This window comes from Lutra lutra, chromosome 3 (genome assembly GCF_902655055.1).
Source record: "Lutra lutra chromosome 3, mLutLut1.2, whole genome shotgun sequence".
Taxonomy (NCBI): domain Eukaryota; kingdom Metazoa; phylum Chordata; class Mammalia; order Carnivora; family Mustelidae; genus Lutra; species Lutra lutra.
Window position 1 is genome coordinate 132,129,999 of NC_062280.1, and position 18,235 is coordinate 132,148,233.

At 36.0% G+C, this 18,235-nt stretch overlaps 1 protein-coding gene across 13 annotated transcripts in view; it reads left to right on the forward strand.

The window, feature by feature from the left end:
• Positions 1-18,235, forward strand: part of NBEA (neurobeachin) — a 677,938-nt gene that overhangs the window by 463,443 nt on the left and 196,260 nt on the right. For 7 of the 13 annotated variants that reach the window (XM_047723145.1, XM_047723148.1, XM_047723152.1 and 4 more), the window contains 2 exons: positions 943-1,086; positions 4,902-4,934. In XM_047723145.1, coding sequence (XP_047579101.1) covers positions 943-1,086; positions 4,902-4,934 — 177 coding nt within the window. The remainder of the gene's footprint in view (positions 1-942; positions 1,087-4,901; positions 4,935-18,235) is intronic. The other 6 variants (XM_047723150.1, XM_047723154.1, XM_047723155.1 and 3 more) reach the window with 1 other exon arrangement.

The following is an 18,235-nucleotide window of genomic DNA, read 5'->3' on the forward strand; positions in this document are numbered from 1 at the left end:
ATTGTAATTTCTAACCTTTATACTGACTGACGTTAATGCCAGGTCAGCTTTGGTGATATTTCAATTTTTATGACTTTGTTCTTGGATTTTTGGCCTTCTATTCTATTTTAGATAACAAAATAAGGCTATCAGTTCCGAAAACCATTATTGCTTTCACTGACTGTGAAAATGGACTGTTTGCAGTCCATTTTGTGTAGCCGTCATTCCTAACTCCACCGTTTGTAACTTCGCAGCAACAATGACTGCCCTCTTCAGATGTAGACATGTTCTTGTTTTCTTCATCCTTATGTACTTTCAAAAATGATCTGATCATTTGATTCTCTAATTCACATAAAAGTATAATTATGCAGGGGCACCTGGGTGGCTCAGTGGGTTAAGCCGCTGCCTTTGGCTCAGGTCATGATCTCAGGGTCCTGGGATCGAGTCCCGCATCGGGCTCTCTGCTCAGCAGGGAGCCTGCTTCCCTCTCTCTCTCTGCCTGCCTCTCTGCCTACTTGTGATCTCTGTCAAATAAATAAAATCTTTTTAAAAAAAAAAGGTATAATTATGCAAAATTGTGTACTCTTATGTATCAGAAAACCAAGCTTGTGGTGAGGTGCAGATTTTTTATAGAAAGTGGTGATGTTAGAGCCCCAAGATGTGGATTTATAGTCTTTTCTCTACCACTGGCCAACTCCTTGGTCCCTCAGTGAGGAATGAGCTTTTTCGGCCTGTTTCCTCCTCTGTAAAATAAGGGTAGGTGATTGATTACACACACACACACATCCGCCTTTATCTTGTTTGTTTGAACAACAAACAAGATAAAGAAGGTAAAAATGTTCTGTAATTGTAAACTCATACATAAATGCAGCATATAATTATAAGAAAGTAATAGATTATTTTTAAATACTGAAAGCCAAATAATCATAATCACCTAAATTATTATATTTCCTCTGTGATTAGGCACTGAAGAAGATGTGGTAAAGTCCAAGAAAGCCTTCAGAAGTCAAGCAATAGTGAATCAAAACGCAGAGACAGAACTTATGCTGGAAGGAGATGATGATGCAGTCAGTCTTCTGCAGGAGAAAGAAATTGACAATCTTGCAGGTAAATGTTTAAATATCTTTCTTCTGTTTGTTGTAAGTAAAAAATACATGCAAAGTTCCTGAACTTAAAATCTATCTCCTGGCAATTGAGTTGGTGCCATTGGTTGGAACGATACTGAATCATGTGACCGTTAATAATTTACTTCATCACAATCCTCGTATTGGAGAGAGGAAAGTGCATATCAAACAAATATATATTTTACTACTAATGAATGAATAGCTGCATTTACTTTCTTTGTAATGAGGAGCAACTTTTTAATATAGGAGAGATAGCTTATAGCAGAAGTCCCATCTAACTGCCTGAATAATTGGAAGGGGACAGAATAATAGTCTCCCTGACTTATGAGTGACTCTAGCCTGCTAACAGCCATGAACAAGGGCCACTTCAGCCAACAGACACTCAAATTTGCTACCACTCTTTGGAATGTCCCTGGTGTATTTCTGTGTACCCACACTGCTGATCTCCACCATTAGCAGACACTGTTGTTTTCACCCTGTCCTGGTGCTGGTGTCAGGTCAATTGAGAGCAGTATCTGCAGCGACTGTGTGGGATATGGATATATGGATATAGGACTGGGCCCATAACCTTGTTTGGGTTTTAAACTACCTTTAAGAATCTGTGAAAACACATTGCCTCATGAAGGTGCAGGTATAATTTTATACACAATTTTGGAGGATTCACTGACACCTGGAAACCAGTCTATAGAATCCTATCCTAAATTTCAAGTTAAAAACTCCTGCTCAAGGGACACCTGGGTGGCTCAGTGGGTTAAGCCGCTGCCTTCGGCTCAGGTCATGATCCTAGGTCCTGGGATCGACTCCCTCATCGGGCTCCTGGCTTGGCGGGAAGCCCGCTTCTCTCTCTGCCTCTGTCTGCCACTCTGCCTGCTTGTGAGCGCTCGCTCTTTCTCTCTCTCTCTGACAAATAAATAAATAAAATCTTTAAAAAACAAAACAAAAAAACAAAACCTCCTGCTCAAGTAGTGGCTGAGTCTTAACCTCAATTCTGTATTTCCAGCCCGTACACTGCTGTGTGGCAGATAGCAATAGAAAAGTGGACTTGTACTCATCATTCAGTTTACAAAATTGCACTCCTGTTTCCAGAAGTGTGCTGAAAATTATCGGGCTTTATGAAAGCCTCCAGTGATGTTTCTGTCAGTTAGAGACTTCTCTTTTTATCAAAGGGATGTTCTTATTAATTGTAAACTAGAGATGGCGCCTTATTCTCTCTCTTCTAGAGAATGTTTAATAAGTTACTCGAATGCCAGCTCCTAGATATACCTATGTCACTAACATTTCTGTGTGATGAAAATTGTTTGTCCTATGAAAAGTAATCCTAAGTCTATGAACAAATGTTTGCCTTGAATTCCTAAGTAAATGTTGAAGTTTGGTTTTATTGTTTTTGTGGTTTGTTTTAATAGTTCAGAGATTTTCTCTGAGGCCATTTGGAAATTTAAGCAAATGAAGTCTGTGGATTTTTTTTGCCCACGGATTTGTTTTCTCTTTTTCTGGTCTTATTCTTGATCCTAAAGAATGAAAGAAAATTTATAAACATGATTTATGACCTTTTCAGATAATATATCATCTTTCCTCATCCACATATGTTGATAAATAGGTTCAATCATTATACAGTTTAGTTTAGACTCTCTGGTCCTTAGTTCCCATTATAAAGGTAATTAATTAGGGGCACCTGGGTGGCTCAGTGGGTTAAGCCTCTGCCTTTGGCTCAGGTCGTGATCTCAGGGTCCTGGGATCAAGCCCCACATCAGGCTCTCTGCTCAGCAGGGAGCCTGCTTCTCCTGCTCCTCTGTCAAACAAATAAATAAAATCTTTAAAAAATATAAAGGTAATTAATTAGTTGATACAAATTTGGCTGATACCCTGAAGTTTATTGTAATAAGATCTGCCCCCCCCAAAAAAAGATCTGCCCCAAACTACCAGAGGCAAAATCCAATAAAGACTCATAACTTCTTTATATTTCTCTCCTTTTATGGTAGCTAGAGTAATTATTAATATTAATTTATGCTTATAAGCAAAATTCCCAAAATAACATTAAGTTAAAATATCTAAAGAACAATGAAAGTATGCTTGCAGTAAATTATTTAAAAATCTAATTGTGTGGCTCTTGACCAACTCACTCTGTCAAGACCCCTTTAACTTCTCTCTTTTAAGTAGACTTTTCTTTGAGCAGATCCACTCCTACCCATTTCCACCTGGTTCTAATTTATACTCTTTTTGCGGAATCCTTGTGTCTGATAAATCTTACAAACTGTTCTAAAATATTGATCCCCTCTCTGGTCTATAATGTTCCTCTTTAAAATAGCAGTCCACGAATGTTACTCTGAGCTTTGAATTCAGTAGAAAAGAAGGAAGGGATGGATGTTTTGTGAAAGAAGTAAGGGTACAGGAAATAGTCTGTAATATAGGAATGTATAGATTCATTTTATAAATGCTGAGGCCTATTAATTAGCTAGACTGGTGTGATAGTGATGCACATAAAAATCATTTTTGGAAGTTAATTACAAACCACTATTCTTAGATTTTTAAAAATCAGCTGTTAATAAAATTTCAGACCACATAAATATGTAACCATTTTGTTGTCTTTGTCTCAGAAATTAAAAGTTGTTAAAAGATAATGGCTTTCTTAAAGGTAACTTATTGTTCTAAATAACTGAACAGTGCTAAGCTGCCTAGAGAACACTTCCATGATCACAGGAGACCTAAGTCTACATTAAGATCCAGGAGATCCTAAAATCTGTGCCCAAAATTAATATAATCTATACTTGGTATCTGGAAACATTATATAAAATAACCAATGCCCATTTTCCACTTCTGAGATGAAAATTATAGGTTTATTTTTTTCTTGACTCAGTGACACGGCTTGCATATTAGTAATGTAAGAAATGTACCTTCAAAAATATATTAAGTAGTTAGACTTCTTAGACTTTAGATTTTCTATGAATGAGGACACCATTTTTACAATAATAATGGTAAACTTAAATCTGCTGAATAGTATGATTCATTTTCCTGTTCTTAAAAAGCCCTGTTTTGCTGACAAGCACGCAGATAAGGAGACTATGCATTATAATTTGTCAATATGCAATATTTCTTAAGAGTCAAGTTAAATTTCAGGAAAAAAAAAGATGTTAATTAGAATAGAAAACTAAGGGAAAGTACTAATTTAGTTAAGATTAATTATATTTGGGGGTTTGAAAGATAGGATCAGTTTCTGTTTATAAAAAGAAAAAAGAGAAGAATAGCTAGCATATCTTACTTCGTAACAACCAGGCAGCATTCAAAGAGCTTTAATATTGACAATAACTCTGTGAGGTTGGTACTATTATTACCCTAATTTTACAAATGAGGCTATAGAGACCAAGAGAGATTAAGGAGCTTGTATAAGGTTAAGAAGTAAATAAAATAATGTGTTTCCTTAAAAATACATATGTTATTATTTGAATTCAAATATGCCAAATAGTATATTTAAATATGCATGTGTATATACTTAAAGATTCTTCTAAAATGATGTAAAAACAAGATCCTCAGCTTATACCTCAATTTTTACACTAGTTCCATTAAACTATATTTAGAAGTCTAAGAATATGCACAATAATTAATTTAGTTTTATGTATCTGTTCTCTAAAATCATTCTGGTAAGTTAAAAAAATCTGATAGATTTTAACACAATTTTATTTAAATATTGACTCTCATGTTTTTTTCCATTTGCTTTGGAGTTGTCTAGTTTTAATAAAGATTAAAATGGTCTACCAAGTTCTACAGACTTAAATGTTATACAATTTTCTGTTTCACTTTTAGTTCCCTTTCTTCCCAAGCTGTTCTTCTCAAGAGGCAAGTTAAATATGTGTGATTATTAATTACTCAATTTATTATGCATTGTAGCAAATGGCTAATATAATTATAATATAGAAGTATGCAAATGAATTAAGTAATTATTATATTAATAACATCTAACTTAATTTAATTGCTTTTTTAGTTTGTAGTGACTAACCAAAGTGAATTAGCACCTAAGATGCCATACATAACTAAAAATTTCAATTTACTAATTATATTGTTATCTAAAACACTGAAATTAATTAGTATAATTCAACTGATTTTAATCTAAAATCCCAGTGTATACTTTAATTTGAAACTCAACGTGGCAAGTTATTTCTGCAAATAATTACCGAGTAACTAAAATTCAAGATTAACTAAAATTTATGTGAAGTAAAAGTGAATGATATAATTCAACTGGTAGAATTGTGTCCCGCTCATAAAATGTACCTCATTTTTTTTTTTTTTAGAGCAGTAGTTCTGTCACATACACCAACTGACAGTAGAAATATTTTCCATAACAGACTTGGAATATGTACAGATTTCTCTATTGTTACTTCCAAATATTACTAATTTTGCCAAATTGGGGAATTCTGAATTCATCATGATGGTGGTCCTTTATGGTTTATCAGCTCTGCAAATTATTAAAAACAAATTATCACAATTTTAGAACATTTCATCACACCAAAAAAGAAACCTCCATACCCTTTGGCTATTCCATCCAATTTTCCCAAGTCCCCTCCACAGCCCTGGAGGACCACTAATCTACTTTCTGTTTCCATAGATTTAACTCTTCTGGACATTTCATATAAACATAATTGTATAATATGTAGTCCTCTGTGACTAGCTTCTTTTACTTAGCATAATGTTTTCAAGATTCATCCATGTTTTAGCATGAGTGTCCCTTTTTATGGTGAATAAATGGTGACTATCCATTGTATGGATATATCACATTTTGTTTATCATTCATTAATTGATGGACACTTGGTGTGTTTCCACCCTTTTGCTACTGTGATTAATGCTGCTGTGAACATTCATGTACAACATGTTATGTCAACATATGTTTTCATTTCTCTTGAATATATACCTAGGCATGAAATTGCTGGGTCAAATAATAACTCGAGTTTTAACTTTTTGAGGAACTGCTAGACTGTTTTCCAAAGTGGCTGCATCATTTTACATTCCTATCTGCAGTGTCTGAGGGTGCCATTTCTCCACATCCTTAATGCTGGTCACTATCTGTCTTTTTTATTATAGCCAACTCTATAAAGTTTTGATCATGTCATTCTTAAGATACTTACACAAGATGCCTTTCTATATGTTTTCTCTTTCCTTTTAGACTGCAAATTCCTTAGGTATGGTGACCATATCCCACGTACCTTTGAACCATAAAGAAATCTTCTAATACAATTACTTGTCCTAATAAGGTTCCCATTGAAAAATTCAGTGTAGGTTGGAATAAACTAGAGAGCTGAGATCGTTATCTAGTTAATTTATACCAAAAACAAAAAACAAAACAAAAAATTCTGAACTATTAAAATTAAGGGTTTTTTTGTTTTTTTAAAGATTTTATTTATTTATTTGTCAGAGAGAGAGAGGGAGAGAGAGCAAGCACAGGCAGACAGAATGGCAGGCAGAGGCAGAGGGAGAAGCAGGCTCCCTGATGAGCAAGGACCCGATGTGGGACTCGATCCCAGGACGCTGGGATCATGACCTGAGCCGAAGGCAGCTGCTTAACCAACTGAGCCACCCAGGTGTCCCTAAAATTAAGTTTTTAAGGGCTTGAATTATCAGATCATCTGCTCATACTAATTGAATTATTCAAATTACTCAACTCGTCACTTGACTTTTCCAGGTAAGAACTAAATTAATCTTTCTCCCATCCCAGCTTCTGCTAATTGTATCATTTTAACTAAATGTTCTTAAGGTTCCCATTTTAAAAGTCTAGATACCACTGTGTACCTTATCACTTGGAAAAGATATTCCATTACCAAAGGATTATAATGTTATTTTGAATATTTAAAAAGAGTAACTAGGGGGGAAAAAAGAGTAACTAGTATAGAAAACTAGCAACATGGGAAAGAAGTGTTGAAATACAAGACTTGGAATTTTTATATGGCTTTTTCAAAGTGGTACATTTATAATCCTTTTCACACATACACATATACATTATATTCCACGCACAGAGTCAAAAACCCAAAACTCAGAAAAAATGCATTAGATGAATTTAAGAATAAAAATACATAGAAATAGGGGTGCTTGGTTGGCTCAGTGGGTTAAAGCCCCTGCCGTCAGCTCGGGTCATGATCCCAGGGTCTTGGGATTGAGCCCCGCATCGGGCTCTCTGCTCAGTGGGGAGCCTATTCACCACCACCCCTTGGCCAGCCTCTCTGCCTACTTGTAATCTCTGTCTGTCAAATAAATAAATAAAATCTTTTTTAAAAATGCATAGAAATAAGGAGGACATCTACTAAGAGAAACAGGATGCAATTAATAGGAGATTCTCCGAAGTGATGGTCAGCTTCCCTGCAGGACACACATTTAATGCCCTAGAAAATTCTCAGGTTTACTTTCACTGTTGTTAAAATGGCTATACTTTTCAGACTGTTTTTCTTGTTGTTCACTGGTCAAAGTTTTTGTCTGTTTTCTTTTATATTTATTCTACTAATTCAAAGTGAAAGCAGGGGCACCTGGGTAGCTCAGTTGGTTAAGCGTCTGCCTTTGGTTCAGGTCATGATCACAGGGTCCTGGTGTCAAGCCCCGTAAAGGGCTCCCTGCTTAGTGGGGAGTCTGCTTCTCCCTCTGCCTCCCCCACCCACACCCCCCCTTACTCTCTGTCTCTCAAATAAATAAATAAAATCTTTTAAAAAAACCCCACACAGACACAAAATGAAAGCAGATATCAAATAATTGGGGAGGGGGTGGAAACTTGCTTAGAATTTGTTTTAAGGTTAACCATTCCTATCTCCCTAAATCTCTATTTTATTGCATTCACACACTGATTTGCCTACTATTCAATATTTAGGGTGCAGAATGCTGGGACTCAGAAATTGATAGAAAGAAAAAAAATCAAGAGAATTAGCCTAGCTACCACTACCTCACAGGAACTTCAGTAACCAGGAAGTTAGAATGTAAAATATGTCTACCCTAATAAATGAAAGTTGACAATTAAGATGATTAGATAGATAATTAGGCCTTCAAAAGTTTTAACTTGGAATGTTAGATACCAGAGTTAAAGTTGTTTATATAAAAATTGAATGTTACCTAAAAACTGAGCAAAGAAAAGAGGATAAAGTAAAATATACAGCATATAAGAAGAACTCAAGATTCGAGAAAATTATAATCAAAATACAGGAAGAGCAAAATTCTAAAAGCTGAGAGTTTTTCAGAGAAATACGTGATTAAGAAAGAAATACATTTGAGGGGCGCCTGGGTGGCTCAGTGGGTTAAAGCCTCTGCCTTCGGCTCAGGTCATGATCCCAGGGTCCTGGCATCGGGCTCTCTGCTCAGCGGGGAGCCTGCTTCCCCTTCTCTCTCTGCCTGCCTCTCTGCCTACTTGTGATCTCTGTCTGTCAAATAAATAAATAAAATCTTTTAAAAAAGAAAGAAAGAAAGAAAGAAAGAAATATATTTGAACCTAAACACAGAAAAAAAAATATTATAATTGTTTAATGGAATAAGAGAATAAGTACTATAGAAGAAACAAGTTCAGTGTTACATAGATACAGATAAACTCATAGTCAGATCATATCTGCTGAAGCCTAACTGCTCTGCAATACAATTCAAATATGGTTAATGAACAGTGTTTCCCTAATAAAACTAGCATTTTTTACAAGATTTTTTCATATTTATTTTATGTAGTTTTAGTTACAGAGTCAAACTAGAATGAAATCAATCTGATATTTGTATTTAGGAGGAAAATGTCTTTTAAATGTTCTGGATTCTCTAAAATGCATTTTGCTCAGTATTTCCCCCTTAATTTTTTAAGCCCATGTGTATTTCAAGGGAAATTTAATCCATATGTCCCTGACTCACTCACACTTAACTCATCAAAATATTGTTTAGTAAAAGCTATTTGATGTTGAAAAAGCCTTATGAGTCTTTATAAGTCTTTTTTCTCTCTCTTTGAATTAAGTTGCTCTGCCACTCATAAATAGTATACCCAAAGGGGTCACATTCAGCTTCAAACACAGAATCCACAGAGCTCTTGAAGACAACAATAATGCATGCCCATTGCCTATAAATCTAAAATATTTAAATTTCTAACCTAATTTTTTGATTCACTTAAAGGGTTCTAAAAATAAACAAAAGCTTTACCTTGACTATCTAGCCTTTTTACTCTCTCCTCGCAACTTTACAGTGTCCACAAGGCCATTTAGAGCCTGCAACATTTTGCTAGAATCCATATTTTGTTAGTTTCAAAAAAAAATATGAATGTCTCCTTCAACCATGTAGTTAGTCTATAGGAACACTTTTAAAGGGACTCTTCATCATAACACATCCCTGCTAACCAAACTATGTAGATTTAAAATATTATAAAAAGACAAATTCAAGTATTATTTAGTAGACCATCAGCCATGATTCAGATCATATATAACATCCTTACATCTTAAGAGGCCATCCTTTGTTATGCTGCAAGTGTTTCACAAACCACAATGCCTATTCTTCCTAATACAATATTCTAGTTGAAACTTACTTGTTTCTCTGTACAGAGGATTTCCCATAAAGTAACTCCTCTAAGACTTATAGTTATACTTATTTTCAACCTGAAGAGCAGAGGCAATCAAGAACAGAGCTATCTTATCAGTACACCAGATCTCTCCTATATGCAGGGGACTAAACTCTCATTTAAAAAAAAAAAAAATATATATATATATATATATATATATGTGAATAAACATATTAATCACCTACTGGAAATATACAGGTCACCTTGTTTGTCACACTTGGAGAAAAAGAAATGTGAGGTAATAAAACTTTTCTTACTGCCAAACGTGGAGAAGAAGAAGAGATGAGTAATCATCATTGCACACTGCCACACCTATGAGGCCTTGTTCCAGAAGACTCTCTCCAAAAAACTTTGGCACGAATTCAAACACTATATGAAAACAGATTTCACCACTACATTTAGAGCCCTACTATACAAAAGGACAAATAAGTCTTTCTGTATAGTGCAAATATTTTATTTATTTGATTATTTTATTTACATGGCTTTGTGCAAAATGTCCTTAAGCAGTATTTACATTGCAATCAACTTATAAGTAGTTATCACAATAAAATCTGCTCCATCAGTTCAAATCATCATCCCAATAAATATAAGTGTAGAACATTTTATCAGCAAAAAAAGAAGAGAAATTCAGACTGACTTGCCTGTCTAAATATTGTTAAGCATCCTTTTCCAGATAGAATGTTTAAGCAGTTTGGTTAATCAGAATATGACTGATTACAGGATACCTACCTGGTTTAATCAGTAAGAATATTTCAGTAACCAGTAAGAGCATGGGACTCTTGATCTCCAGGTTGTGAATTTGAGTCCCACATTAGGTGTAGAGATTACTTAAAAATAAAATCTTAAAAAAAAAAAAAATGATGATGATGATGATGATGACTGATTGCAGTGTTTTATGCTTTTTTGAATCCCAAAAATTCTATTGAATTTTTCTTTCGTTTTAAGTCACTAAATAAAACTGCTAAGTATAGCTGTAGTGTTATTCTAGTTCAATTTGTATATAAAACAGGAACATTAAGAACCAGATACCATAGAAAACTTTCTTAAAAAATCTTGCATCTCAGATTGGGTTAGGAGGAGGAGTCTCAACTCACCAACCAGTTTTCAGGGGGAAAGCAAAATGAGCTTGATAGTAGTAGTAAAAAAGTATGCGTCATTGGGCAAGTGACGCTGGGAGACATAATTTACATTTGTTGAAAGAAAACAATACTGTAGGTGATAACTTCAAAACTCTAAATTAGGTATTACAGTTTATTTTCAGATGTGAATATTAAGGTTTGGACATTTAGGTATTTATTTATGATCACATCACAAGCAGAGATGAGCTGAAATTTATTAAACCCATTTTTCTGCCTTTGTTAAATCCCTTGTTCATTCTACTATATCAGTGTTTGCTTGGTTTTTAATTAGAAGTTTCAACCCATTGGTGTGTAAGCAAATCGACTACATGGATCATTACCAGCATTATTTGTAAATGAAATAAAAGAGAAAAGAATAAATTTGGATACAGAATGTCAAAATTCATTGCACACAGTAAAAATAAGAGCTGAAAGGACCTGCCAAGTCTTTATTCTCCGATGCCAGATCCCTACTTGGTTGAGGTTGGATGTGGTTATCCAAGCAAAACAAGTGTTGATATTGGATATTTACTAAATGCATGACATTATGGTGGGTGCTTAAAAATAAAAAGACACATATGATTAAAGTTTCTGCTTCCAAGGACGTTATAGTCTAGAGGAAAAACAGACAATGAAAAACAATAGCAACCTAGATATACAAAGGAAACCACGTTAACACAAAACAGGACCCTTGACCACCATGTGTATTCTGGAAAGCCTTCCTAGAATAGTGTTTCCTATCTTGAGTCTAGGAACATAAGTAAAGGATTTAGAAAGATTTAAAGAGTTGTTGCAGACTGTGGAAAACATCATATACTAAAATACCACCTTCCCTCTGAAACAGTAGTTCTAAATTATTCAGGTAAAAATATGAGGCAAGGAGTCTCCACAGTTGAGACTAACAAGCTTGCTAGGGAAGCTTTATGTGCCATGAGGAACCTGGATTTTTATCCTGAAGGCCATAATGAGACAATGAAGGATTTTAAGCACGGCAATGATAAGATCCAGTTTATTTATTTATTTATTTTAAGATTTTATTCATTTATTTGACAGAGAGAGAGAGATCACAAGGAGGCAGAGAGGCAGGCAGAGAGAGAGGGGGAAGCAGGCTCCCTGTTGAGCAGAGAGCCTGACGCAGGGCTCGATCCCAGGGCCCTGAGATCATGACATATATATGTCTATATATATATATATGTTGTTTTTTTTTTTAAATTCAGGCCACTGTGTAGCTCAGTATTTTAGGATGCCCACATTTGAGGTAAAAGGCTGTTGTCTGAACTCGAAGAGATGAGAGCATGAACTACATTTCAGTTGGTGGTGACAAGAAAGCAAAGGGAATAGCCTCAAAACAACACTAAAACGTCAGGGACTGATGCCGGGCTGGGTGTGAGGAGTAAAAATGAGGGGAACAAAGCCTGAGAGAAGGAATGATATACATACTATTAAATATGTTTGAGAATGTGAAGATGCAGGGTTTCGGGGGAAAGGAGAATGAAGACTCTTGGTTCAGTTTGGCCAAATACAAAGGTTTAGAATTTGACACCCAAGTTGAGCATGGAGTTTACAATTAAAACCACTGAAATCACCCGAGAAAAGTGAGACTATATAGGAAGAAGAGCAGCAGGCCAAAGTCAGAGTCCATCAAGGGTACCATGGAAGTCAAGCAGTAAGAGAACAATAGAGACGAGTATGCTGCAGAAGTCAAGAATCTCTCACTGAACATTTTTGGAACACCTTGGAACACAGGTGTTTTGAAATGTGTTAATGAGGGAGAGAAGTATAGCTAAATTCTGGGTTTACATATAAAATGTTACACAGTTTTTTTTTTAATTGATGGATAGACTTTTCTGAGATTTTAACTTTTTTTTTTTAAGATTTTATTTATTTATTTGACAGAGAGAGATCACAAGCAGGCAGAGAGGCAGGCAGAGAGACAGGAGGAAGCAGGCTCCCTGCTGAGCAGAGAGCCTGACGCGGGACTCGATCCCAGGACTCCGAGATCATGACCTGAGCCGAAGGCAGCGGCTTAACCCACTGAGCCACCCAGGCGCCCCAGATTTTAACATATTAATTCATGTATATTCCCCTATCACTCTGGCCCAAGTAGAGGATGAGAGTGACATAAAAAGGAGTGAATAGGAGTGAGGAACTAAGAGGTAGAAATTGATGTGTAGAAGCTTAACAAAGGGAAAAAGGAACAAAGATAAGACAGTTGCTAGTCAAGGCAGGATGGGTAGGAAACCAAATCCCAGGTAGAGTGAGTAACTGCTTGGAACAGGATGGAAAATACATTTTCTGAAATTGGAGAAAAAGAGGTATTGACAGATGCAGAGGCAGAAAAGTCTTTAGATAGAAGAGGGCATCAAGATCAATGACAGATTTTCTTTTTCCTCCAAAATACGAAACTTTCATTTCTTATATAGTCAGGATGGAAAAATGTTCCTATGTGAATTTTCTAGGAAGGAGCTATGTATTTCACCATCTTCTCCACAAGATGTGTGACCACAAAAAGGGATAAACACCACTGCTTCACACACTATAATACCTGAACTTTAATCTTTGATTCCTTAAACATTCCTGAAACATCTCACATTCATAGCTATGTATGTGTTTTCTTTTTCTTTTTCTTTTTTTTCCAAGATTTTATTCATTTATTTGACAGAGAGGGAGAGCACAAGCAGGGGGAGCAGCAGGCAGAGGGAGAGGGAGGAGTAGCTTCCCCGCTGAGCAGGGAGTCCGATGTTGGGTCGTCATGGGGCTCGGTCCCAGGACCCCTTGGCTCATGACCTGAAACAAAGGCAGACACTTCACTGACTGAGCCACTGAGGCTCCCCAGTGTACGTGTGTTTTCAGTTGCATCTCACACTGCCCGGCCCTGGACTTTATACATCCTAATCACTGGCCAGTCTTCCTTATTCCTGTTCACAGACTGCATCTGGGTGTTTGTTCAAACTCTTCTGCCCTGCTTACAGAGCTCTTCTCTCTCATATCGCCTGTCCACATCCTCCCCATACATTATATCTCACTTAAAATGCTGCTGCCATCATCCTGTCCCAACTCCACCTACCCCCAAAAAAGGCTGTATGGCAATCATCACAGTTCAGTGAATGTCTGTGGAATATTTTTCTGGCTCTCTCTTATTGGGAAGCAGAATGCATAACGGTTAAATCCTCTGACTTTGAAGTCACATAACCAGTCTGAATCTTGTCTCTACCATTTACTAGTTGTATGGCCTTCCCTAAATTGCTTCACCACTTGAACTCATTTTCTATCTGTAAAATGGACACAGCAGCAGTACCTCTCTCCTAGGTTTGTTGTCGTGAGGAATAAGTGAGATCAATTCATGTAAAGTGCTTTAACAATCCTCAGCTACCCTTCCTCCCTTATGTCCTAGACATCCCTATATATTTCTTATCTTTACTATGTAATATAAGCTCTTGAGAAAAATTGATGTCTTATACTTTACTATATGCTCTCTTAGTACCAAAAACAGTGAATAATTTTTGTTGACTACATGAATGAATGAGTGAATGCTGAGTTGAATATCTCTCTCTAAGCATTTAATTTACAAGGAGGGAACAACTTGGTAGGAACGATATGGCAGTTTTAAAATTATGCCATTTAAAAAATAATGGTATGCGTGGGACCTAGCTAGATTGACCAATTATATTTTAACTCTTGTTGGTTTTCAGCATCTTTTATTTATGTTTTCTCCAAAATGCATTGTCTTTCACATTTTTAAAGAACAATTTGAAGTCAATTCCAGAAAAATAGAAAGGATGTGATCTGTTAATATAAGTGGCCTTTTTGCTCTAACATACAAATGTGACAATCTCTTTGCAATTCCATAAAGACAGATTGCATACTATGTGACAGATATTGTGTTAAATAAGAAGATAACGCCCCTTTCTGTAAGTAACTTATGCCAAATGGGAGAAATAGATTTCAAAACACATATATTTAATATATTATAAGGCTGCAGTGAAGATGCACCCAGGAAACTATGGGAGCATGAAGGCAAGGCACTTACTCCAACCAAGGGATGCAAAGAGTACCTCCTAGTTCGATAGATTTAAATCATCTCCTCTGGTTTATTCACTCATCTATTCTAGTAGGAATTTACTCTTCTCAATCATTAAATGATATCCTAGTGCCATAAAAGAGTCACTACCCTTCCAGAAAATGAAAAATGTATTCCATATGTTGAACTAAATGTGATGTAACTAGAAACACAAATCTCATCTGGATCACCTATTGAATCAAAAAACAGAACAAATTATCACCATGGACATTAAAACTATCACTGTTTTTGAGTATATTTTTGTGCTTAAAAACTCATTTGTATTTTACTTAGACTATATATGCTTTATAAACTTTTTTCCCAGTAAAATCATTCATTGCCTTTGTGGAAAATGCACTAGTTTTTGTTGATTTATTTTTAACACAAGATTATCTGCTCTACAAATAAATTGGAAAGCCTAAATGGTAAGTTAAAATTAGAGCCTATCAGATTATCTCTTGTTACTTTTAAAAATTATTTATTATAAACACATTGAATAAGATGAGATGTTAGATAATATTAGTGCAAAAATAGGGTGCCTGAGTGGCTCAGTGGGCTAAGCCTCTGCCTTTGGCTCAGGTCATGATCTTGGGGTCCTGGGATGGAGGCCCGCATGGGGCTCTCTGCTCAGCAGGGAGTCTGCTTCCCCCCTCTCTCTCTGACTGCCTCTCTGCCTACTTGCGATCTCTCTCTCTGTGTCAAATAAATAAAAATAAAATCTTTTAAAAATATATTAGTGCAAAAATAAGTGTTCTACCCTGATGAACAGATATTTTGTTAAATGCAGTCTTCAACTGTTCTTATATAGAAGGTTCTACTATTTCCGTTTCTGTTTCAGACTGTGTTGAGTTTTACCAGAGGTAGGTGTACTTGGATCTGAAAACGCTGATGTGGTTCTTAAACACCTGTCTCATTTTGTACAGTAATAAACTAATACACTAAGTGCACTATGGAGATGATTGGTTATTGTCCCTCTCAGTCTAAAGATAGATTATGTTCAAGAAGTCACCAAAGACCATAAAGAAACCACATCTTGGGTTTGTAGGGATGCTTGGGTGACTCAGTTAAGCATCTGCCTTCTGCTCAGGTCCTGATCCCGGGGTCCTGGGATAGAGTGCCCCATCGGGCTCCCTGCTTAGCAAGGAGCCTGCTTCTCTCTCTCTGCCTGCTGCTCTCCCTGCTTGTGCATGTGGAGCTCTCTCTCTCTGACAAATAAGTAATAAAAATCTATTTTTAAAAATTGGGGTTTGTAATGGAGTGTGTGTGTGTGTGTGTGTGTGTGTGTGTGTGTTAGGGAGGGAGGGAATACTGCTAGAAGTTAAATTCATAATTCTTGAGCTACGTATTCTCTTAGTTGTTCACATTATATTTTTTTGACTCAAGTATAAACATAACAAACACAAGCATAAACTACTTTCATGCAACAAGTTTTTGAAAACCTCAAAAGACTATTATTCTGGTAGTATATTTGGACCACTATCAATATTCTCTGTACATAAAGAAAAGAATCATTGTCTAGAGATTTTGTTACTATACTTTCTTTTTTCTTGGGGCATTTCAAATGCCTAAAATCCAGGGAACTATCCTAAATGATAGAAATCTCAGATCTTCTGCAACATTTCCCCCAACTCCCTCTCCCCCAGGCACACACACAAATACCTCCATTTTCTTTGTGCCTAAAGCTTTCCTAGGATTTCAAAACTAAGTTCCAACTTTCTCATACTCTTCATTAGTTTCTTTTAAGTTGTTTTGAGAGTGATGCATGTTATCCTTTTAATTCTATGGGAGAAATATTCTATTTTTTAAGATATTTATTTATTTGAGAGAGAGAGAAAGCAGGAACAGAAGGGAGAGCACAAGCAGGAGGAAGGGTCAGAGGGAGAGGAAGAAGCAAACTCCCAGCAGGGAGGCAGCTGAACACAGTGCTCATCCCAGGACCCCAGGATCCTGACCTAAGCCAAAGGCAGACACTTAACCAACTGAGCTACCCAGGCACCCTAAGAAATGTTTTCTTTAAATTACATTGCCATACTCAAAAATAATTGAAGTCCAACGCAGATAGATATCTTACATACGCTCAGTCACTCGTGCTAGGAGTTATTTTCCTACAAATTGAATCACAGTATAGAAATAATTGTAAGAATTATTTTTTTATTTTTTTAAATTTTTTTGAATGCTATCCTTTTGCACTAAACACAAAGGATTTCAGATTAACTCTATTCCTTTTAAATAATGTCAGGATTTTAAGTTTAATAATTTATAAAGATTAGTCAATGTTTATTATTCCCAAATAATTGTCTTTTAAGTGTCCCTAAAGCAAATTGAGCATGTGGTTTCAAAGTAATTGAGGTCAGAGAAAATCTACATAGTTAATAATACTTTTATTAATATTAAACTAAGTTTAGGAAGTATTCAAGTGATTCTAAAATACATTGTAACTTCAGATATACTAAATACAGTTTGGGCCAATTAAAATTCATCAAAGAATTGTAATTGCCAATTTTATTTAAACTTCAATTCTTTGTCCCTATATATTCTTGTGGTACAGTATATTGAAATTCACAAAGAATCTTAGCCTTGTTTGAAAATTTAATTGCCATAATTGCCTGTTAATACCTAGAAGGTTATTGACACCCCTAAAAAATGACTAATTTCTCTATGTAAGAAAAACAAAAGCAGTCCTTGACCTCTGGAAACTAGCCCGAGCCTTGAAAGGAAGCGCATATTGTCAGGAGTTAGCCTAGAGCTCACAGCTAGGCCTTGGTGTTCTCCTGTTGGTCATAACAACCTCCCAGAACACCAGGATCAGACAAGGTCTCATGATGATGATGTGAAGCAAAAAAAGACTTTATAAGTCATGGAAGTATAGACAAAAGCAAGGTTACACTGCAGACCACCTCAATACGAAACAGCCCCCCATCTACTTTTTAATATGAGGGACTACGACTTCTCTGCCAACTATAGCATTAGCTAGATCTGGTCCTCTCTCCCTCTAAATGAAATTTATTAAGACCCATAATCGCAGAATTATCCCTGCTTCCTGAGAGAGCCCAATCCAGAGCAAAGCCATGCTCCTTGAACCCTTCCCAGAATCGCTTCACCAAAGCCCAGATCCTACAACAGTCCTTTTTAACACTCTTACTAGGTTGCCTGTGTCTTACTCACTGCAATGAGCAGTAAACCCAACCTCTTAAACTATAGATGTGTTCCCGGTTGGTCTTCGACAGGAGAGTATCGACACATCCATACCCCCTAAACTATGAATATTGAACTAGTAGTTAAGTAAAAATGATATAAAAGAACCTTGTAAACTCTAAAGCTCTATTAAAAGGTTGATGTATTAGTGAGATCTCCAGACTTGGAATTTTGTTTTCAGTAGAATCATCCAAACCCACAAGTATTTTTTAACATT